This window comes from Saccostrea echinata, unplaced genomic scaffold, assembly GCF_033153115.1.
Source record: "Saccostrea echinata isolate AGI-Se365-2 ecotype Australia unplaced genomic scaffold, CSIRO_AGI_Sech_v1 ptg000001l, whole genome shotgun sequence".
In the NCBI taxonomy this organism is placed as follows: Eukaryota; Metazoa; Mollusca; class Bivalvia; order Ostreida; family Ostreidae; genus Saccostrea; species Saccostrea echinata.
In genome coordinates, this window is record NW_026889750.1 from 48,529,546 (window position 1) to 48,546,435 (window position 16,890).

Below are 16,890 nucleotides of genomic sequence, written 5' to 3' on the forward strand. Positions count from 1 at the left end.
TAAACAAACATACATGTACATTTTTTCAGGTTACATAACCAAACGTTTATTTTTAGATACTACTTGAGACAAAAATGTTATAAAATCTGTATTCAAATTTTATTTAAACTTTGTCAATTAGAAAACAAATTACGCCTACTTTCCCGATTAAGATGTCATCTTTTCCATCTTTTACCAAGATATTGCTCTGAACAGCGTCTTCATACATTTCATACCCAGGACTGTTTACTTTGGCCTCATTATAGAGAGTCAGATTAGCGCCAATACCCGAATCCTATTTCATACAATTCTAAACCTCTTTTAAAATTTTCAACAATATACATGTATTTAAAATTATATAAATACTAAATAATATTTAAAAAGACAAGCAAAATGAAAAATTGACATTGAATTTAAAATAACATTCAAACTAAACTATCAGTATTTTTGGTTTGCTTTAGACATACCACTATCACCACAAATTTCTTCTTCCTGTTGTGTATCTGATTAACAAACTGTGGAAGACCTCTAAAGGTGTTCCTGTCATAAGTGAAATCGAACTTTTTGTACATGTAGTCAATGTCGCCCCATTGTGTATCCTGCAATCAAATGGTGTGTTCCGTAAAACGTAAAAATCAAAACGATTTGTGTCTTGATTTCATTATTTCATGTTGAAAGTACATATACGATAATGTAGCTACAACTCAAAACTTACAAAGGGTATCTCTGCGTCAATATTTCTTTGGTGTACTTTCTCCATTTCTGACAAATTACCATATCCCCATCTACATATATGGAAACCCAAAGACCAGTATGGCGGCATGGGGGTTTTTCCAATAGCCTGACAATTAAGAAAATAGAATGGACTGCATGGGTTTTTTTTGTCCGATAGCCTGACAATTAAGAAGATAGAATGGACTCTAGAGCCACTATCAGTAGAAAACTTAATGTTTTCCATCGAAAAACAAGCTGTGTTTTGTGTAAGAAAATTCAATCGACATATAATCACCTGAATGTATTGCTGAAGGGCATGATTTGGGTTTTCTCCTAGAAACACATAGAAATCCAGGACACCTCCTATTGTTCTATAAGTTATGGCTGGATATGGAGCGGGCTGCAACGTCACCTCTAAAGAACAATTATTCTCTGCGTGAAACCAATGTTACAATTTTTCGGCATTCGGATTTATTTTTCATATCTTTTCCTTATTTTTTATTCTTAGTTTTGATAGTTGATACATATCTGATCAGCCTTATTGTACCTACCCATGGCATTGCTGTTCTTGAGAAACACCATATTTGCTCGACCATCTTTTTCAAGATTCATATACACAGGGTGAGCGCTATACAAATTCCAAGGTTCCTTTAAATTGAAAAGATTTTCATTGATAAGCTTAATTAAGGACCTAATAGTTCTCTCATATTTATTACATTACGTGATTTTTTTTCTCCTGCAATTTCGTCAGTTTTTGTAACACTTAATTTGAGAATACATAAATATAATTTCAATCTTAACGTTAAACTGTATATATTCATATACATATATTATAAACAACAATCCTCGATAGTTTTTATACCTTACAAAATCTTAATACATGTAGTATAGAGGAAATATGAAGATAACGAACAGTAACCAAGCTCAAAGGTCAACTGGAACAATACAAATTTGGAGCAGAGCAAACACAGACCTCTAAAAACAAAAGAAGTGGGATCAGGTGCCATTGAGGAGTAAGCATCCCCTTTCGACCGGTCACACCCGCCGTGTGCTCCTTTTCATTATCTGGCAAACGGAAAAATCCAGAAAATAAACAATTCAATGTGAAAATAATGGCCTTACAATAAGTATAAAGAACTTCAGTCATCATTTGACTGAACGATAAATTGGAATTGCTAACAAGGTCATTGTATCGACCATAAAATTTGCAAAATGTTGATATAAACCAAACTGTTGATATCCTTATATCATCCATTTATTTGTCAATAGCTTGACTCGTTTTAGAAATTGTCCGCATGTAGAGCATTCTCTTGCGTATCGAATCTATTGGGAGACATAAACTCAATATGCAGATCCAAAAGCAGATTAATGACATTAAAAATCTGTTGCTTACGTCATTAGGTGCGTAATCTCTGGTGAAGATGCCCCAAGTTCTCCAGTTCATATCATGGCGGTACCGTCTGTGGTTGTGTTCTCCGAAACCATACAGATTGTCCGTTGGTACACGTGCACTGATCTGCAGGAACTGGTCAGAAAATGTCAGTCCTGGTAAACTACTGTCAAAACTACAAGTACAAGAACAATTAATAGCAGATTATTCAAAGACTCATTCATGACTTTTTCAAATATTTGAAAACAACAAAAAATCGTGTGATTACAAATGAACATACATGACGGTTCTCGTGCTTTTCCTTGTAATTTTGATTCCAAAGGAAGGTCCCTTCACATACTCTACTGCGTAGTGTTTAGTGGACGATGTAGAGGGTCTGGTCATTTTCAAAGCCTCCTCTGGTATTTCATAAGGGCTTGAATTTGTTGGACGAAACTTTAAAGAAAAATCAAGTTCTTCAGTACCAAAAAGGAGTGCTTGAAGACGTCTATCAATTGTAATAGCTGTGTTTTTATTTATTTAATGTATTAATATACTGTATACCGTTATTTGACAACTGGTTTTTCATAAACAATATCTGTTTTACAATAACATTGTTCATAATTTTTCTCACGTATATTCTGAGGGCATTATCTCCATACTCATCGACCAGGACGTCCACTTGTCTGTGTACAGGTTTACCATACACAGTTAGGGGACCCTTCCTCACGATCCGAGCAGTAGATTGGGAATTCCCAATCAACTGGACGTCTCCAGACATTCTGTATCCAACAGCAGATGTGAAGATACACTTTGGAGCCCTTTTGTGGGAATGTGTAATCCACCGGCATCTTGACAATAAATTTACATTCGTTTGTACAAGAACTAAAAGGTTAATTTTGAAATATTGAAAGATAAATATATCGGTCAGGTTTAAAAGGATGTAACACTTAGTCTACAAATTTTACATTGTTCTATAATCTCACCAAATTTTGTGAGATAATAGTTATATAAAATAACGCACTTAAGTATCGGACTTATTTTCATTAAAATCTTAATTCAATCACGTACATAAAATTAAAAAGTAAATTATGCTCTTAGTCGTAAGTATTATTTAGTAAAATTCTAGGCTAACAACAGAAAATCTGTTATATTTAAATCTCAATGGACATCATAAGGGAAAGAAAATAAAACATACACCAAAATTGTACTTTTATCTACACTTCATTTACAAGTACATGTATCAGTATTTGACATACGACTTAAACTTACTGCTTTTGTTGGCATTCAGTCCTGTCAGCGCGGACAAGATTCTTACTATTGGGAGGATCACAGTCGACTACTGCCCGAGTCCGGAAGTCTGGCTCAGGGGTGGATCCTTGTGATGGTGCGGGAGTAGAGGTCCGATCCTGCTTGGCCTCATTTGGAGACAAGGTCGAGCTGGGTGTTCCCTCTTCCTTTAACATCCGATCAAATACTATAGCGGACATTGTTATCGCCGCCGCCGATATAAGGAATAAAACACACATAAAGAATGTGTGCCTACCGGAATTCGAGCGCTGTTTTGACATTTTTATTTTGAATAAAAATAAGAACAGCTTGTTGATAATTTAAGAATGATTTGCATGAAGACGCTAGGGATTCAAGACTCGATCGATAGAAGAATTTACTTAAGAATTAACTGACAAGTACAGCAGAGTTCCAGGAGATAAAGGAATTTAAAAGATGGCACTGTCCCCCTACATTTCTGACTGGTCTGCAGAGATTTGATTTCAAAAGACCCAGCATTCAGCTAGCTATTTAGGAAACATTTTGATAATAAGTAACATTTCTGGAAGTTAAATTGTAACCTTTACTCGAAAACTCTGAAGCATGGGATAATTTCTTGTGGTTCCTTATAAATTCAGAGATCAGACAAATCTCATATGAAGTTTTCTGGAGACTTCCAATTCGATTCATATTTTTGGATGAGATATAAACACAAATTTTATCTTTTGTTTTAACATATTAAGTAACATTTGGACACAGTATCTTTCGAAGTTCTGTCTCAAATGGCCCCTTGAAATAAATATCTTACGTTTACTTTGTATATGTTTGTTTATTTTGCGCCACTGTACAAGTGAAGTTTATTCGTGATTTTAATTTTGATAAAAATGCCATCAATTTAGAAGTATGACATCATAGTTCACCTTTTCCGGCAATTTTAGAATATTTGGTACAAAATTGCTTATTTTCGTACAGTTTTTCTTCCAGAAAATATTGTGAGTAGACGTGCAAACTTTATATTTTCACCAAAGATGTATCTATCCAAGACTAATTAATGCCAGGAAAATTTTGCTTGTTCAAAGCTGCGCTCTATGTTTCCCATAGGAAAAAGTCGAGAAACATGCACATTTTTGTCATAATTTGATTGGATTCCAAAAAAAAACCCATTTCTGATATCATTTACTCCCCTTGAGCGCATATAAATTAGTCAAATGTATTGAAAATATCTCTAATATAAACCCTTCTACAAAATCAAAAAAGAGTTTAACAGACCTGAATCTCGTATAAAAATGTTTATTTGTGGGGATCAAAATTAACTCTTATCATATATAGTCCTTTAATAAATATCGTTCATTTATACTCTTATAGCAAACGTTAAAAAATGTTCTTTAATAGTCTTTTTAAGAACTAATTTTTGTAAAACAGCTACAGAAAATAATTTCATTGACACTAGTAAATCAAAGTTATTTACATTGAATTACACTGAATGACTCTTATTTACTTCTTTAAATTTCTCAAATAATCAAAGAAAAAGTCGAATTATATTCGATATAATTAAATTTTTTAAAGAAATTTAAATAACATAAAAACGCTATAATATTCTTCACATATCATTTTAAATATTATAAGCTTTTTGAAATTATACATATAAGCAACTTTATATGCATTTGCAAAGATGCAGTTAATCTAATATCCTTTCATCAGGTAATATTAAAAATAATGTCATTCATTAATTCCCCATATAAAAATTTAGAAATGGAGTTCAATTAGTGACCTAATTGTATGTTCTGTTTCATGTACATCAACTTCTAAAATTACAATTGTGGTAAATGTATTGCTTGGAGAATAAAAAACAAAATGAACATTTGAATATGCATTTTGGCTATCCATAAACAAAACACAAAAATCAATACAACAATACACTTCTCTAACTATAATTACTTTAATTATACTATAATTATAATATACTATAATTATATTGAATTCCCTATAAAATAGGATGTATAACCATTGCCGACTTTAATTATACTATAATTATAATATACTATAATTATATTGAATTCCCTATAAAATAGGATGTATAACCATTGCCGTTTTTAAAAAAATCTGTTGAAACATTAAATGTGTTTTAAATGCGTTTAAATAATTGTAAGAATCCTGCAACAGTCAAAATCTTGAAAGCAAATGACGGTGTTTCACCATCTTTATTACATCTTCACTGCATTCCTGTTTATATCACAGTCTTCATCTCCACTATTTAAATATAGTGTAGACGTGTGTTTCAACATTTTTCATTTCATGAAACTGTATATCTTAGTATTATATCTTTGTTAGAAAATAGCCCACTTTATCGTATGGTTTTTTGTTATGTCCAACTTTATGTCTATCAGCTGTACGATCTAAAAAATAAAAAAGACCAATAATAATACAGATGATTGATGAATGTTGTCATGTTTATAAAATACATTGTTTTGTTACATGTTAATTTATATTTCATTTGGATTGCTTAGCCATGAATACTTATTTTATATATATATATATCAATATTTTTTTTCAATAACTTCCCTGACTTTCTAAAAAAAATCTTTCTGAAATGTTAAAATCATGTTATTTTCATTTATACATTTTCTAACTTACATTAAATTTGTGTCTTATATGTCTAGCTTCTTGCGTTTCTCCATTAATAGAAAGAGTGGTGGGAAAACTTATCATGCCGGCGAATTCTATGATAGTGAAGCTGATGTTTCCTGGTGGTGTATATCCATTGTGAATCACCGATATGTCTAACTGCTCGCCCTAGAAAGAAAAAGGGACAGGAAGAAAGATGATAAAGCATTATACACGTGACTTTATAATATTCACATTAACTTCATGCATATATAATACAAACCCTTGTTAATACAAACTTCAGTTCCAAATACTTTCCAGAAGAATATGAATCTGTGAAAATATAATAATAATATCGGTTATATATACAATTTCTTTTCTTGTATATGTTAAATGACAAACAGTTACATACAGCTATTTTAACAAAACAAGGTAACTTAATAATACCTAGGCTTTCTCCATCGTCCATATATAGAGTACCATTGGCACTATTACTTTCATCCAGGGCACACCAAAGACCCATTGGATTCAGACGGCTAGGAAATAACAGGAAAGTGATAATCATGTGGAATGACCTTTCTCTTGGTTGATTTACTCTCCATTTTACATTTAATGGAGAATTTCTCTTTTTAAGCTTTAATTCAAAGGATGCACACCATTAAAGGATAATTTTTTTAAAATCTTTCCTGATATTTATAGCTTTTTCATTATTATGCATAATAAATGCACTAAAATCAGTAATATCTATGGGAAATTCCTTGTGACATAATTTTTTTGTCTACCTGTACTGTGTTGAGTTCCCCACGTTCTGGACAGGGATGATAGATCCGCCCCGGGCGTGGAATGGTAGGAGAGACAATGGAGTGGGAAGGGAGGCAAACTTTCCACTTTGTGAACTGATCTCACTTCCCTTATCAATATTAAAACACTTTCAATTTTTTTTTCAATAGACCATATTTCTTTTAAGTTGAAGTTACTTCTATGCCTATGTATTAATTCTGAAGACGCAATGATGGCTAAATCACTATTATGTACATTTAATTTTTTTTTTTTTTTTTTTTTTTGAACTCTTTTTAATATTGATGATTTCAACACAAGTATAGCCAAATCATAAACCAGAAGTCTCTGATGAGACTGTAGCTCTACTGGTCTGTACATATACATGTAACAAAGAAAAAGTAGCACTTGGATTCGAAACTTTGCAACATGCAGCAATAAATAGAATTATATATCTTCATATAGTCTACTTGTGTGCCAAGTTAAATTGAAATCAAATAAAAACTGAAGGAGGAGTAGCGTTTTAAAAGAAATTCACAGAAATTTCTATTTTTAGTAACCAAGGCAACATCGTTCATCAAAATAAAAAAACTGATGCTCTGAATTATGTATCATAGTGTAGTCTACTTGTGTGCCAAGTTATATTGAAACCAGACCAAAACTGTAGGAGGAATTTCATTTTGAAGGAATTTCACAGAAATTTCTATTTTTAGTAACCATGGCAACATCGTTCATAGAAGTCAAAAACCGATGCACTAAATTATGTATCTTAGTGTAGTCTACTTGTGTGCCAAGTAATATTGAAACCAGACCAAAACTGTAGGAAGAGTAGCATTTTAAAGGAATTTCACAGAAATTTCTATTTTTAGTAACCATGGCAACACCGCTCATCCAAATCAAAAACCGATGCACTAATTTATGAATCTTAATAGAGTCTACTTGTATGCCAAATCACACTGAAATCAGACCAAAACTGTAGTAGGAGTAGCGTTTAAAAGGAATTTCACAGAAATTTCTATTTTTAGTAACCATGGCAACACCGCTCATCCAAATCAAAAACCGATGCACTAGATTATGTATCTTAGTGTAGTCTACTTGTGTGCCAAGTTATATTGAAATCAGACCAAAACTGTATGAGGAGTAGGGTTTTAAAGGAATTTCACAGAAATTTCTATTTTTAGTAACCATGGCAACACCGCTCATCCAAATCAAAAACCGATGCACTAGATTATGTATCTTAGTGTAGTCTACTTGTTTGCCAAGTTATATTGAAATCAGACCAAAACTGTATGAGGAGTAGGGTTTTAAAGGAATTTCAAAGAAATTTCTATTTTTAGTAACCATGGCAACACCGCTCATCCAAATCAAAAACCGATGCACTAAATTATGTATCTTAGTGTAGTCTACTTGTGTGCCAAGTTATATTGAAATCAGACCAAAACTGTATGAGGAGTAGCGTTTTAAAGGAATTTCACAGAAATTTCTATTTTTAGTAACCATGGCAACACCGCTCATCCAAATCAAAAACCGATGCACTAGATTATGTATCTTAGTGTAGTCTACTCGAGTGCCAAGTTATATTGAAACCAAACCAAAACTGTAGGAGGAGTAGCATTTTAAAGGAATTTCACAGAAATTTCTATTTTTAGTAACCATGGCAACACCGCTCATCCAAATCAGAAACCGATGCACTAGATTCTGTATCTTAGTGTAGTCTACTTGTGTGCCAAGTTATACTGAAATCAGACCAAAACTGTATGAGGAGTAGCGTTTTAAAGGAATTTCACAGAAATTTCTATTTTTAGTAACCATGGCAACACCGCTCATCCAAATCAAAAACCGATGCACTAAATTATGTATCTTAGTGTAGTCTACCTGTGTGCCAAGTTATATTGAAATCAGACCAAAACTGTAGGATGAGTAGCATTTTGAAAAATTGTTTACAGACAGACGGACAGACAGACAGACAGACAGACAGACAGACAGACAGACAGACGGACGGACGCCGGACACCTTACTATCGCATAAGCTCTTCTGGTCTCTGACCAGTAGAGCTAAAAATAAACTCTAGGCCAAAATAAAAAATACCTTTGTTTCCCCTAACGCGACCGACCCAATTAAATCGCGCCGAGTGAAAAGATTTTTTTTGATAAGATTATTCAATTTTTTTTTAATGTTTATCAACTTTTATAAAATACAATTTCATCAAAATCCCGTTCTTATCAGAACGGCTGATTTTGTTTCACTGTAACGGTTTGTTGGAAACAAACTGGCGCCCACAACAGGTGGTCACAGGGGTTAGTTCGTGTTATAAAACAACGGCGACGTATCAACTTAAAGACTTTAGATTATTAGAATTCTACAGTCTTGAAAGAATTCGTTAAAAAGTATACCATGACTAATTAAGAGTGTTTCGGTGGTAATTAAGGTACGTAGTAAGCATGGTAAGGCTCGACTCATGAGCAGATGAGGGGCCCACCTTGTGAACACATCAATCAATTTCACTGCATTTTATCTAATTTGAGTTTTGATCTAATAAACAGTTCCATGTTTACTATATAAAACCAAAGAGTTGTTGTAAATATGTCTGTCTATTTCATTCTGATGAATATAATTCAGAAGTCCTTTCTTCGTGCCTTTTATTCATGGGTTAAACTTCGTGACTTTGATATTGTGTATGATGTTTTTAGATATGGTTTGGTTCAATTAAATATTGTTAACATACTCTTTCCAAATAGTTTTGAAATCATGATACAGCTTCCAGAGGCGTCCGGTGTATTTTTCTTTGATTAGGCCCTTGAAGATTGGTTGTTTCTTTGCCCTAAATCCCTTTAAGAATTGTTGAGACGACAACATTTGAACATTTGCCCGGTGAAGGGCTCCAAATTTAGACTTGTACTCGGCACTTTTGGCCACAGAGAGGTGAGGGATCTTTTTCGTGCCAGCAGCTACTGCGACACTGGACCTCTAAGTTTTTCGAAGGACCGGTCTCAACGTCCCACACTGGGATTTGAACCTGCGACTTAGATTTAGCTCCTTACTTCAGGACTCTAAAGCGAAATGTTCTGGAACCACTGCAAATTTCGAGGCCCTTAAAAAAGTACATTGCATTTGTAACCACTAGAACCTGATAGTAGGTTTAGAATGCCCGGTCTTCGCGTATCTGAGAATCATTTCTTTTTAAGTATTCGATGTCAATAAATTTATACTAGCGGGAGATATTCACAAGTTCAACTGAATAATAGTTGTGAATTAATTTACCTTAGATTTTGCTTTTAAACGGCATTTGTATGATATTCTGTTTACAAATCGCTTTCTTTTGTATTTTTTCTATTTATAAAGGTATTATTCCAATAAATTTCAGGATGTATTTTCAAAGCTGCTGTCAGAAAAAAAAAATATTTGCCTACCTACCTACCCAACTTCAGATTTTAGGGTCGGGTTAGGGGAAACAAAGATATTTTTAATGATGGCCCTAACTTTCGTGTATAATCATCTTAAATTACTCTTTAAGCTTTCAAAATGACTTAGTGGTTAGCCCATTTTGTCATAATCAAACCTCATAATAGTCATGCCATCTTCCCTTCGGAAAGTAAGCTTGAACACTTCTTTGACCCTGAAAATAGCAGATTATTTTGTAATTTGTAAAAACTGAAATACATCTATGAAAATGTAATGTTACTAGTAACAACTTTTTCCCCTGTGTTCATAAATTTGTTTTATCAATAAATTCATCCATTAAGAGTTTATTATTCATTTTGTACTTTTTTCAAATTTTCTTGATGATAAGGATTTTTAAAAAATATGCTAAATAGTCAAGTCAAAAACAATGAAATTAAAGAAGGAGTTGCAGTTAAATTGCAATACACGGTATTTACACCATACAACATAAACTGTCTGCCATACTTACAGCATCTAATGCTGGAGAGATTAGCAAGGAGGGGCCAAACATGAACTGTCTGTCTATTGACCAGGTATTCTCATCCTCTGGAAATCTACCACAGAAAAACAGATTTCATCATTATATAAGGTATTTCATGATCTGTTTGATGATGAAAATGAAGTAAATCATATGTTTCAAAACGATTGAAAAACTTTAAAAACCTTACTTCAAATTATAATTCTTCTTTGAAGTCAGAGATTTAACGTCAGTCTTTTCTGCAAGTTTGCAACTAAATATTTATTGAACTTACTCAAACATCAAAGAACGTAGCACCATTTTGCCCTCCGTATGAGCCTCTTTAAACAGTGTGTACATATAGGGTAGGAACTTATATCGGATCATAATGTAGTGACGTACAATGTCCGTAAACGTGGAATTCCAGGCCGTGGGGTCCTGATCCTAACGTACAGAATTATATCTTTTTGTAATCTTTTTTTATTTTAAAAAATTTACCTTACTTTAATCAGAGAATTTTATTTCATCACTATTGATAGGAAACAACTTTATACTTTTTATACAGAAAAGTATATATTGACTTATAGAACAGTACAAGCATGATCGGTTTATGTAAGTGTCTTACTGATTATAAAATTCAAATCCGATCCTAAGATACGCTCAAGTAGGTGCTACACGAACTTCAGCGATCTAACTGAGCGTATGAAGGACCTGATTTTTTATAAGATTCTTAGTTACAATGAATTACCCTGGCAAAATCCACACCATCATTTTTGTATATGTTATGACTTCTAGCAAAAGGGTAGAATGTGCCCAGCTGGTACCATCTCAAGCACATTTCATACTCAGCCTGCGCCCAAAACCCACAGATATCAGCTCCGATCTTAAAAATAATAAAATCCTCTAACAATTGAGAAATTTCATTTGGATAAAAATCACGGCATATCAAAATATATAGAAAGTAATGATTTTGAGTCCCTTACCAGGGGAAATCCAAACAACTGGAATTCCAACATACCTGTTATAATAAAAATCAAAAACTTTGATAATGATAAAATTTCTCAATTTAATTAAAATAAAATTCATTTATTCAATACTGACTAATGAACACTTAACTCTGGCTTTCTTTTCATTTACGCCGTGTTAAATCAAATACTATTTTCAATCATACGATAATAAATAAGAAAAATACTATAGAATATGCATCTATCATAAGATATTACTAACAGTATTATCTTTTTAATAATGAAAAAAAGGTTACATAATGCACTAGTACAGAATGCTTTTTGTCAGTTTAAAATAGAAATGCCTATTTAACCGCTTGCTTTTGCCAAAATATTGCAATTAAAAATTGTACTTTACTCTGCATTTCATAAACACTTCTTGTCCCCTTCCCCACTCTTTGTCAAGATTCCCAACCCCTCACCAATAATAGACCAGTGAAGTTGCCGCCACTGACTTCCATTATCCCCCAACCACTTGAAGGCATACTTGGACGTCCCAGCAAAGGAGGAACGGGTCATCACAAACGGTCTCTTATTAGGCTCAATGTTCAGCAAAGCTCTGATAATGAAATAGATGAAGATATCAAACAATTATCAATCTCAAAAAACCTACAAACAGTACAGATCTGTGAACAGGGCATAAAACGTGGATCTCTGGAAATTTCAGAAGTGAGATCAGGTGCCTAGGATGAGTAAGCATTCCCTGTCGACTGGTCACACCCATCGTGAGCCTTATGATCTGGTAGACGGGGTAATCTATGTTGATCTAATAGTAGATAAGTGGCTTCTGAATAGTGATAAATTTCTACATATGTAAACTATTTACACCGGCATGTATAGTCACTAGCATTAAAGTACATGACGTCTTAACACTTTATTCAACCATTTCTCACGACAAATTAAACCCTAGGCTTTTTGACAACTGCTTCTTTAATAAAAATTAACGTTTTCATATTGTTGTCAACTGCAATGTTACTTTTTTTTTAATTCTGATTTTAAACACAATTACTCTGAAGATGATATTTAAAAAGATGCTGGAGTTCCTCATTGTCTTTGTGGTCTTCCCTTGTAATTGTGCCCCTTTGTTAACAGACCTGTTTTATATTCTTATGAAGCAACTTTTATTCAAAAACATATACATGAAAAGAAAAAAACTCTTGTTGTAGCCTCTCTTTTTGAAAAGAAAAATAAATATTGGATTAGCCTTCAACACGACATTTAAATATATCAAGGACGTATTTTCATTCATACATTGATTATATATATCCCACTTAACTAGAAATAAAAGACATCACAGAGTCTGACACGTCTGTTTCATATTATTATTAACATATTTTACTCGGGAAAGACGTTAATGGCAAACTAACAACTTAACTTTTCTATAAATATGATGACTTCAACTTTTCTATGATCAACTTTCTTTTTTTATGTAGCAATAAACCATTATTATCTGCATATGATAGCTGATTCTTTGTATTTTTGCACATATGCATATATTGTATTGTCAAATCTTACAAATGCATCATAAAACTATACATGTATTTTGTTTCAATTTAATTATTATTGAAATGATTTGTACATGTGTACGCCTCAATCATCATTTGTTACTTTTTGCTATTTTGATGTATTTGATGTAATAAGAAGACTCTGAGAGAAAGGTGTGGCGCAATGATCAGAATACCTTCTTTAAATAAAGTATCATAATTATTATTAGTTGTAGTAATATTTGTACTACATATATATGTAATGATATTAAGAGCATGTTCTTCGTACAATCAATTTCTAAAAAGATTAATCTTCTGACCAAAAAGAGTGGCCTTGTTCACACATACAACCTGTTGTTAGCTTGAATGTTGACGTTTGTAGTACAAATTGTTAATAACACATACAACCTGTCGTTAGGTCGAATGTTGACATTTGTAGTACAAATTGTTAATAACACATACAACCTGTTGTTAGGTCGAATGTTGACGTTTGTAGTACAAATTGTTAATAACACATACAACCTGTCGTTAGGTCGAATGTTGACGTTTGTTGTACAAATTGTTAATAACACATACAACCTGTCGTTAGGTCGAATGTTGACATTTGTAGTACAAATTGTTAATAACACATACAACCTGTTGTTAGGTCGAATGTTGACGTTTGTAGTACAAATTGTTAATAACACATACAACCTGTCGTTAGGTCGAATGTTGACGTTTGTAGTACAAATTGTTAATAACACATACAACCTGTCGTTAGGTCGAATGTTGACATTTGTAGTACAAATTGTTAATAACACATACAACCTGTCGTTAGGTCGAATGTTGACATTTGTAGTACGAATTGTTAATAACACATACAACCTGTTGTTAGGTCGAATGTTGACGTATGTAGTACGAATTGTTAATAACACATACAACCTGTTGTTAGGTCGAATGTTGATGTTTGTAGAACAAATTGTTAATAACACATACAACCTGTTGTTAGGTCGAATGTTGACGTTTGTAGTACAAATTGTTAATAACACATACAACCTGTCGTTAGGTCGAATGTTGACATTTGTAGTACAAATTGTTAATAACACATACAACCTGTCGTTAGGTCGAATGTTGACGTTTGTAGTACAAATTGTTAATAACACATACAGCCTGTCGTTAGGTCGAATGTTGATGTTCGTAGTACAAATTGTTAATAACACATACAACCTGTCGTTAGGTCGAATGTTGACGTTTGTAGTACAAATTGTTAATAACACATACACCCTGTCGTTAGGTCGAATGTTGACGTTTGTAGTACAAATTGTTAATAACACATACAACCTGTTGTTAGGTCGAATGTTGACGTTTGTTGTACAAATTGTTAATAACACATACAACCTGTCGTTAGGTCGAATGTTGACGTTTGTAGTACAAATTGTTAATAACACATACAACCTGTTGTTAGGTCGAATGTTGACGTTTGTTGTACAAATTGTTAGGCCATTTTTTTTTACTACGGATTATTCTTTTACTCGATCAAGACAAAGGGATAACGGCTGGTGTGACCGGTAGATAGTGTATGTTTTCTCCTCCATGGCACCTGATGTTTCGGGGTTCGTGTTGCCTTGCCCTCAATTTTAACTGTTTTCTTAACATTTCCTATTACAGTCTCAATTGTTAATCTGTTTGAATTAGATTCAGCTTGTTGAAAAACAAACATTAAAATACGAGGGTTGTCCCAAAATTCCGTAGTATGAGTCCATACTTTTTACAAAACTGAACGTATCTTTGTAAAGTTTTCTTGGTTGATGAAGTATGTTATTGGTTTTTAAATTACGAATTTTTAACATGATTGTTTGAAAACAATTTGAGAAATTACAATTTCAGTATTTCCATTCCTTAACACCCGGAGCAATCTCCGACGTCAAAAAAGATACACTTAACGTCACACATTTTGACTGGGGTGGATATACTTATTACAAGAATCAAATTCTTTACTTCAACATACAGATTATAGAAATAAATGAAAAATATCTTAATTGCTATGATATAATTCAACATAAGAAAATACAAACAAAGTATGTACATGCATATGTATCCAATAATAATGATTTTAAAAACCCCATGTCTCTAAGGGTTTTCCCCTCCTTCTTCGCAAATGGAGTTGCAAAAATGTCACTTTAACAACGATTTCTTGCCCCTCTCTTCGGCTTGTTTCTTATTTAGTTTCGCTTTTTCACATACTTAGACAATTTTGATATAATAAGGACTGGAATACATTTCCATGCGTACCAGACATTTATAACTTCTGCGTTTCTGTAGGAGTTAGAACATTTAATCACAGTCTAGTGCGTCGCCGTTTTCATCGCAACCGCCATTTTTCGACAAGTCAGATTTCAAACCGGTGCATTTAAAACGTTATAAAATTCATATTAATCAAGTCATATGCCACAAAATTGGAGGAGAGGTAGTTATCAATGCAATATCAATAATTTTTATATCTATTTTCAAAAATTCTTTGTATTAAATACCTTTTCGTAAAATTTTAAATATATCATATATCGATTTTTAATTGCAATTTATGGATACTGCGCCGCCTTCTTACACCAGATACTGAAATATTGTATCTAAATAGGGTTCAAAAGTGTAATTGCTCAATATTTGTCCATAAATGTATAGGTTATTATTAGTTTTATGTATGTGCAAAGTTTCATTAATGTATGACATGGGGTTCCTACAAAACCACGCCTGTCTACGGAATTTTGGGACAACCCTCGTATATGAACGATTTTTGACAAACTGCATGATACGCAAGATATCATTAGATGTAAACATTTAAATAACATTTAAAATTCGAAATTGCGATTTTTTTTTTCTAAAAATAAGAAATGATGTGTTCCAAAACTCCAATCAATACATGCAATAAAATTACATATGCTTACTGCATGCTGACTTACTTGTAAGTAACAATACTTTTGCTGTGTCCATACAAACTGTGTACATCGTAGTGTTTTCCCCAGGACTGTTGTCCGTCCATACACAGCGTCTTGTAATATAAACTACCATTATCTCTGTCTCCTTCAAAAATCTCTGGGGAGAAATTTTAAAATCATTGATCCTTTTTTGTTGAATTTACTATAAATTATTATTACAATTTTTATTAAAATTACAATTTCTTAGGATCTAAATGTGCAACTTTCACAAAACGTTTAGAACTGAACACCAGTTGTTAAGATACTGTGTAATTTCTTTTCAAATTCTTTGCATTTTCGTTTATATGATATTCAGAAATTTTTGTTTAAGGGGATATTTATTGAAGTAAGTATTTGAAGGGTTAGGAGCAGTTTGAGATGGAGGGTGGAAATGAAAGTAAAATAAAGTAAAATATCAGACTGATACTATTGTTCACTTATATTGGACTGTCAAAGGTATATTTTTATATAGCAAGAATTAACAGACCTCAAACTGTTTAAGATTATTTCGTATAGAATTGGATTCAGCGTATATCCAGCACTAAGTACATAGGGGATAGAGAATTTAAACTTTATGATAAGTACCTTTTAAAATATAATCAAAGGAAGATTTTAATTAATTTTCTGTGATAACCTGGAACTATTGCATTTTTCATTAAAAAAAATCAAGATATTAATCAAGTTTTGGCATATTTTATACTATATGGAAGACTACTCTCTTTCTTTAGTAATAAGTCTTGCTCTAGTTTACTTACATATATTTGAAAATTTGATTACTTGGCAAATATATTCAATAAATACAAAAAAAAAATCTTTGACTTCTTGAGAAAAGCTTAGTGAT

The 16,890-nt window shown here is 32.6% G+C and overlaps 1 protein-coding gene across 1 annotated transcript in view; it reads right to left on the reverse strand.

Annotated features, from left to right (window-relative positions):
• LOC133198125 (sucrase-isomaltase, intestinal-like) overlaps nucleotides 1-16,890 on the reverse strand; it is a 42,256-nt gene that overhangs the window by 17,442 nt on the left and 7,924 nt on the right. The window contains exons 12-31 of the mRNA XM_061334271.1: nucleotides 16,035-16,167; nucleotides 12,037-12,173; nucleotides 11,594-11,628; nucleotides 11,359-11,493; nucleotides 10,906-11,054; nucleotides 10,623-10,707; nucleotides 10,272-10,328; nucleotides 6,718-6,845; nucleotides 6,383-6,471; nucleotides 6,219-6,268; nucleotides 5,966-6,124; nucleotides 3,335-3,519; nucleotides 2,697-2,913; nucleotides 2,364-2,518; nucleotides 2,087-2,258; nucleotides 1,245-1,341; nucleotides 989-1,107; nucleotides 695-820; nucleotides 447-578; nucleotides 140-274 (exon numbers count right to left, since the gene is read on the reverse strand). Coding sequence (XP_061190255.1) covers nucleotides 140-274; nucleotides 447-578; nucleotides 695-820; nucleotides 989-1,107; nucleotides 1,245-1,341; nucleotides 2,087-2,258; nucleotides 2,364-2,518; nucleotides 2,697-2,913; nucleotides 3,335-3,519; nucleotides 5,966-6,124; nucleotides 6,219-6,268; nucleotides 6,383-6,471; nucleotides 6,718-6,845; nucleotides 10,272-10,328; nucleotides 10,623-10,707; nucleotides 10,906-11,054; nucleotides 11,359-11,493; nucleotides 11,594-11,628; nucleotides 12,037-12,173; nucleotides 16,035-16,167 — 2,495 coding nt within the window. The remainder of the gene's footprint in view (nucleotides 1-139; nucleotides 275-446; nucleotides 579-694; nucleotides 821-988; nucleotides 1,108-1,244; nucleotides 1,342-2,086; nucleotides 2,259-2,363; nucleotides 2,519-2,696; nucleotides 2,914-3,334; nucleotides 3,520-5,965; nucleotides 6,125-6,218; nucleotides 6,269-6,382; nucleotides 6,472-6,717; nucleotides 6,846-10,271; nucleotides 10,329-10,622; nucleotides 10,708-10,905; nucleotides 11,055-11,358; nucleotides 11,494-11,593; nucleotides 11,629-12,036; nucleotides 12,174-16,034; nucleotides 16,168-16,890) is intronic.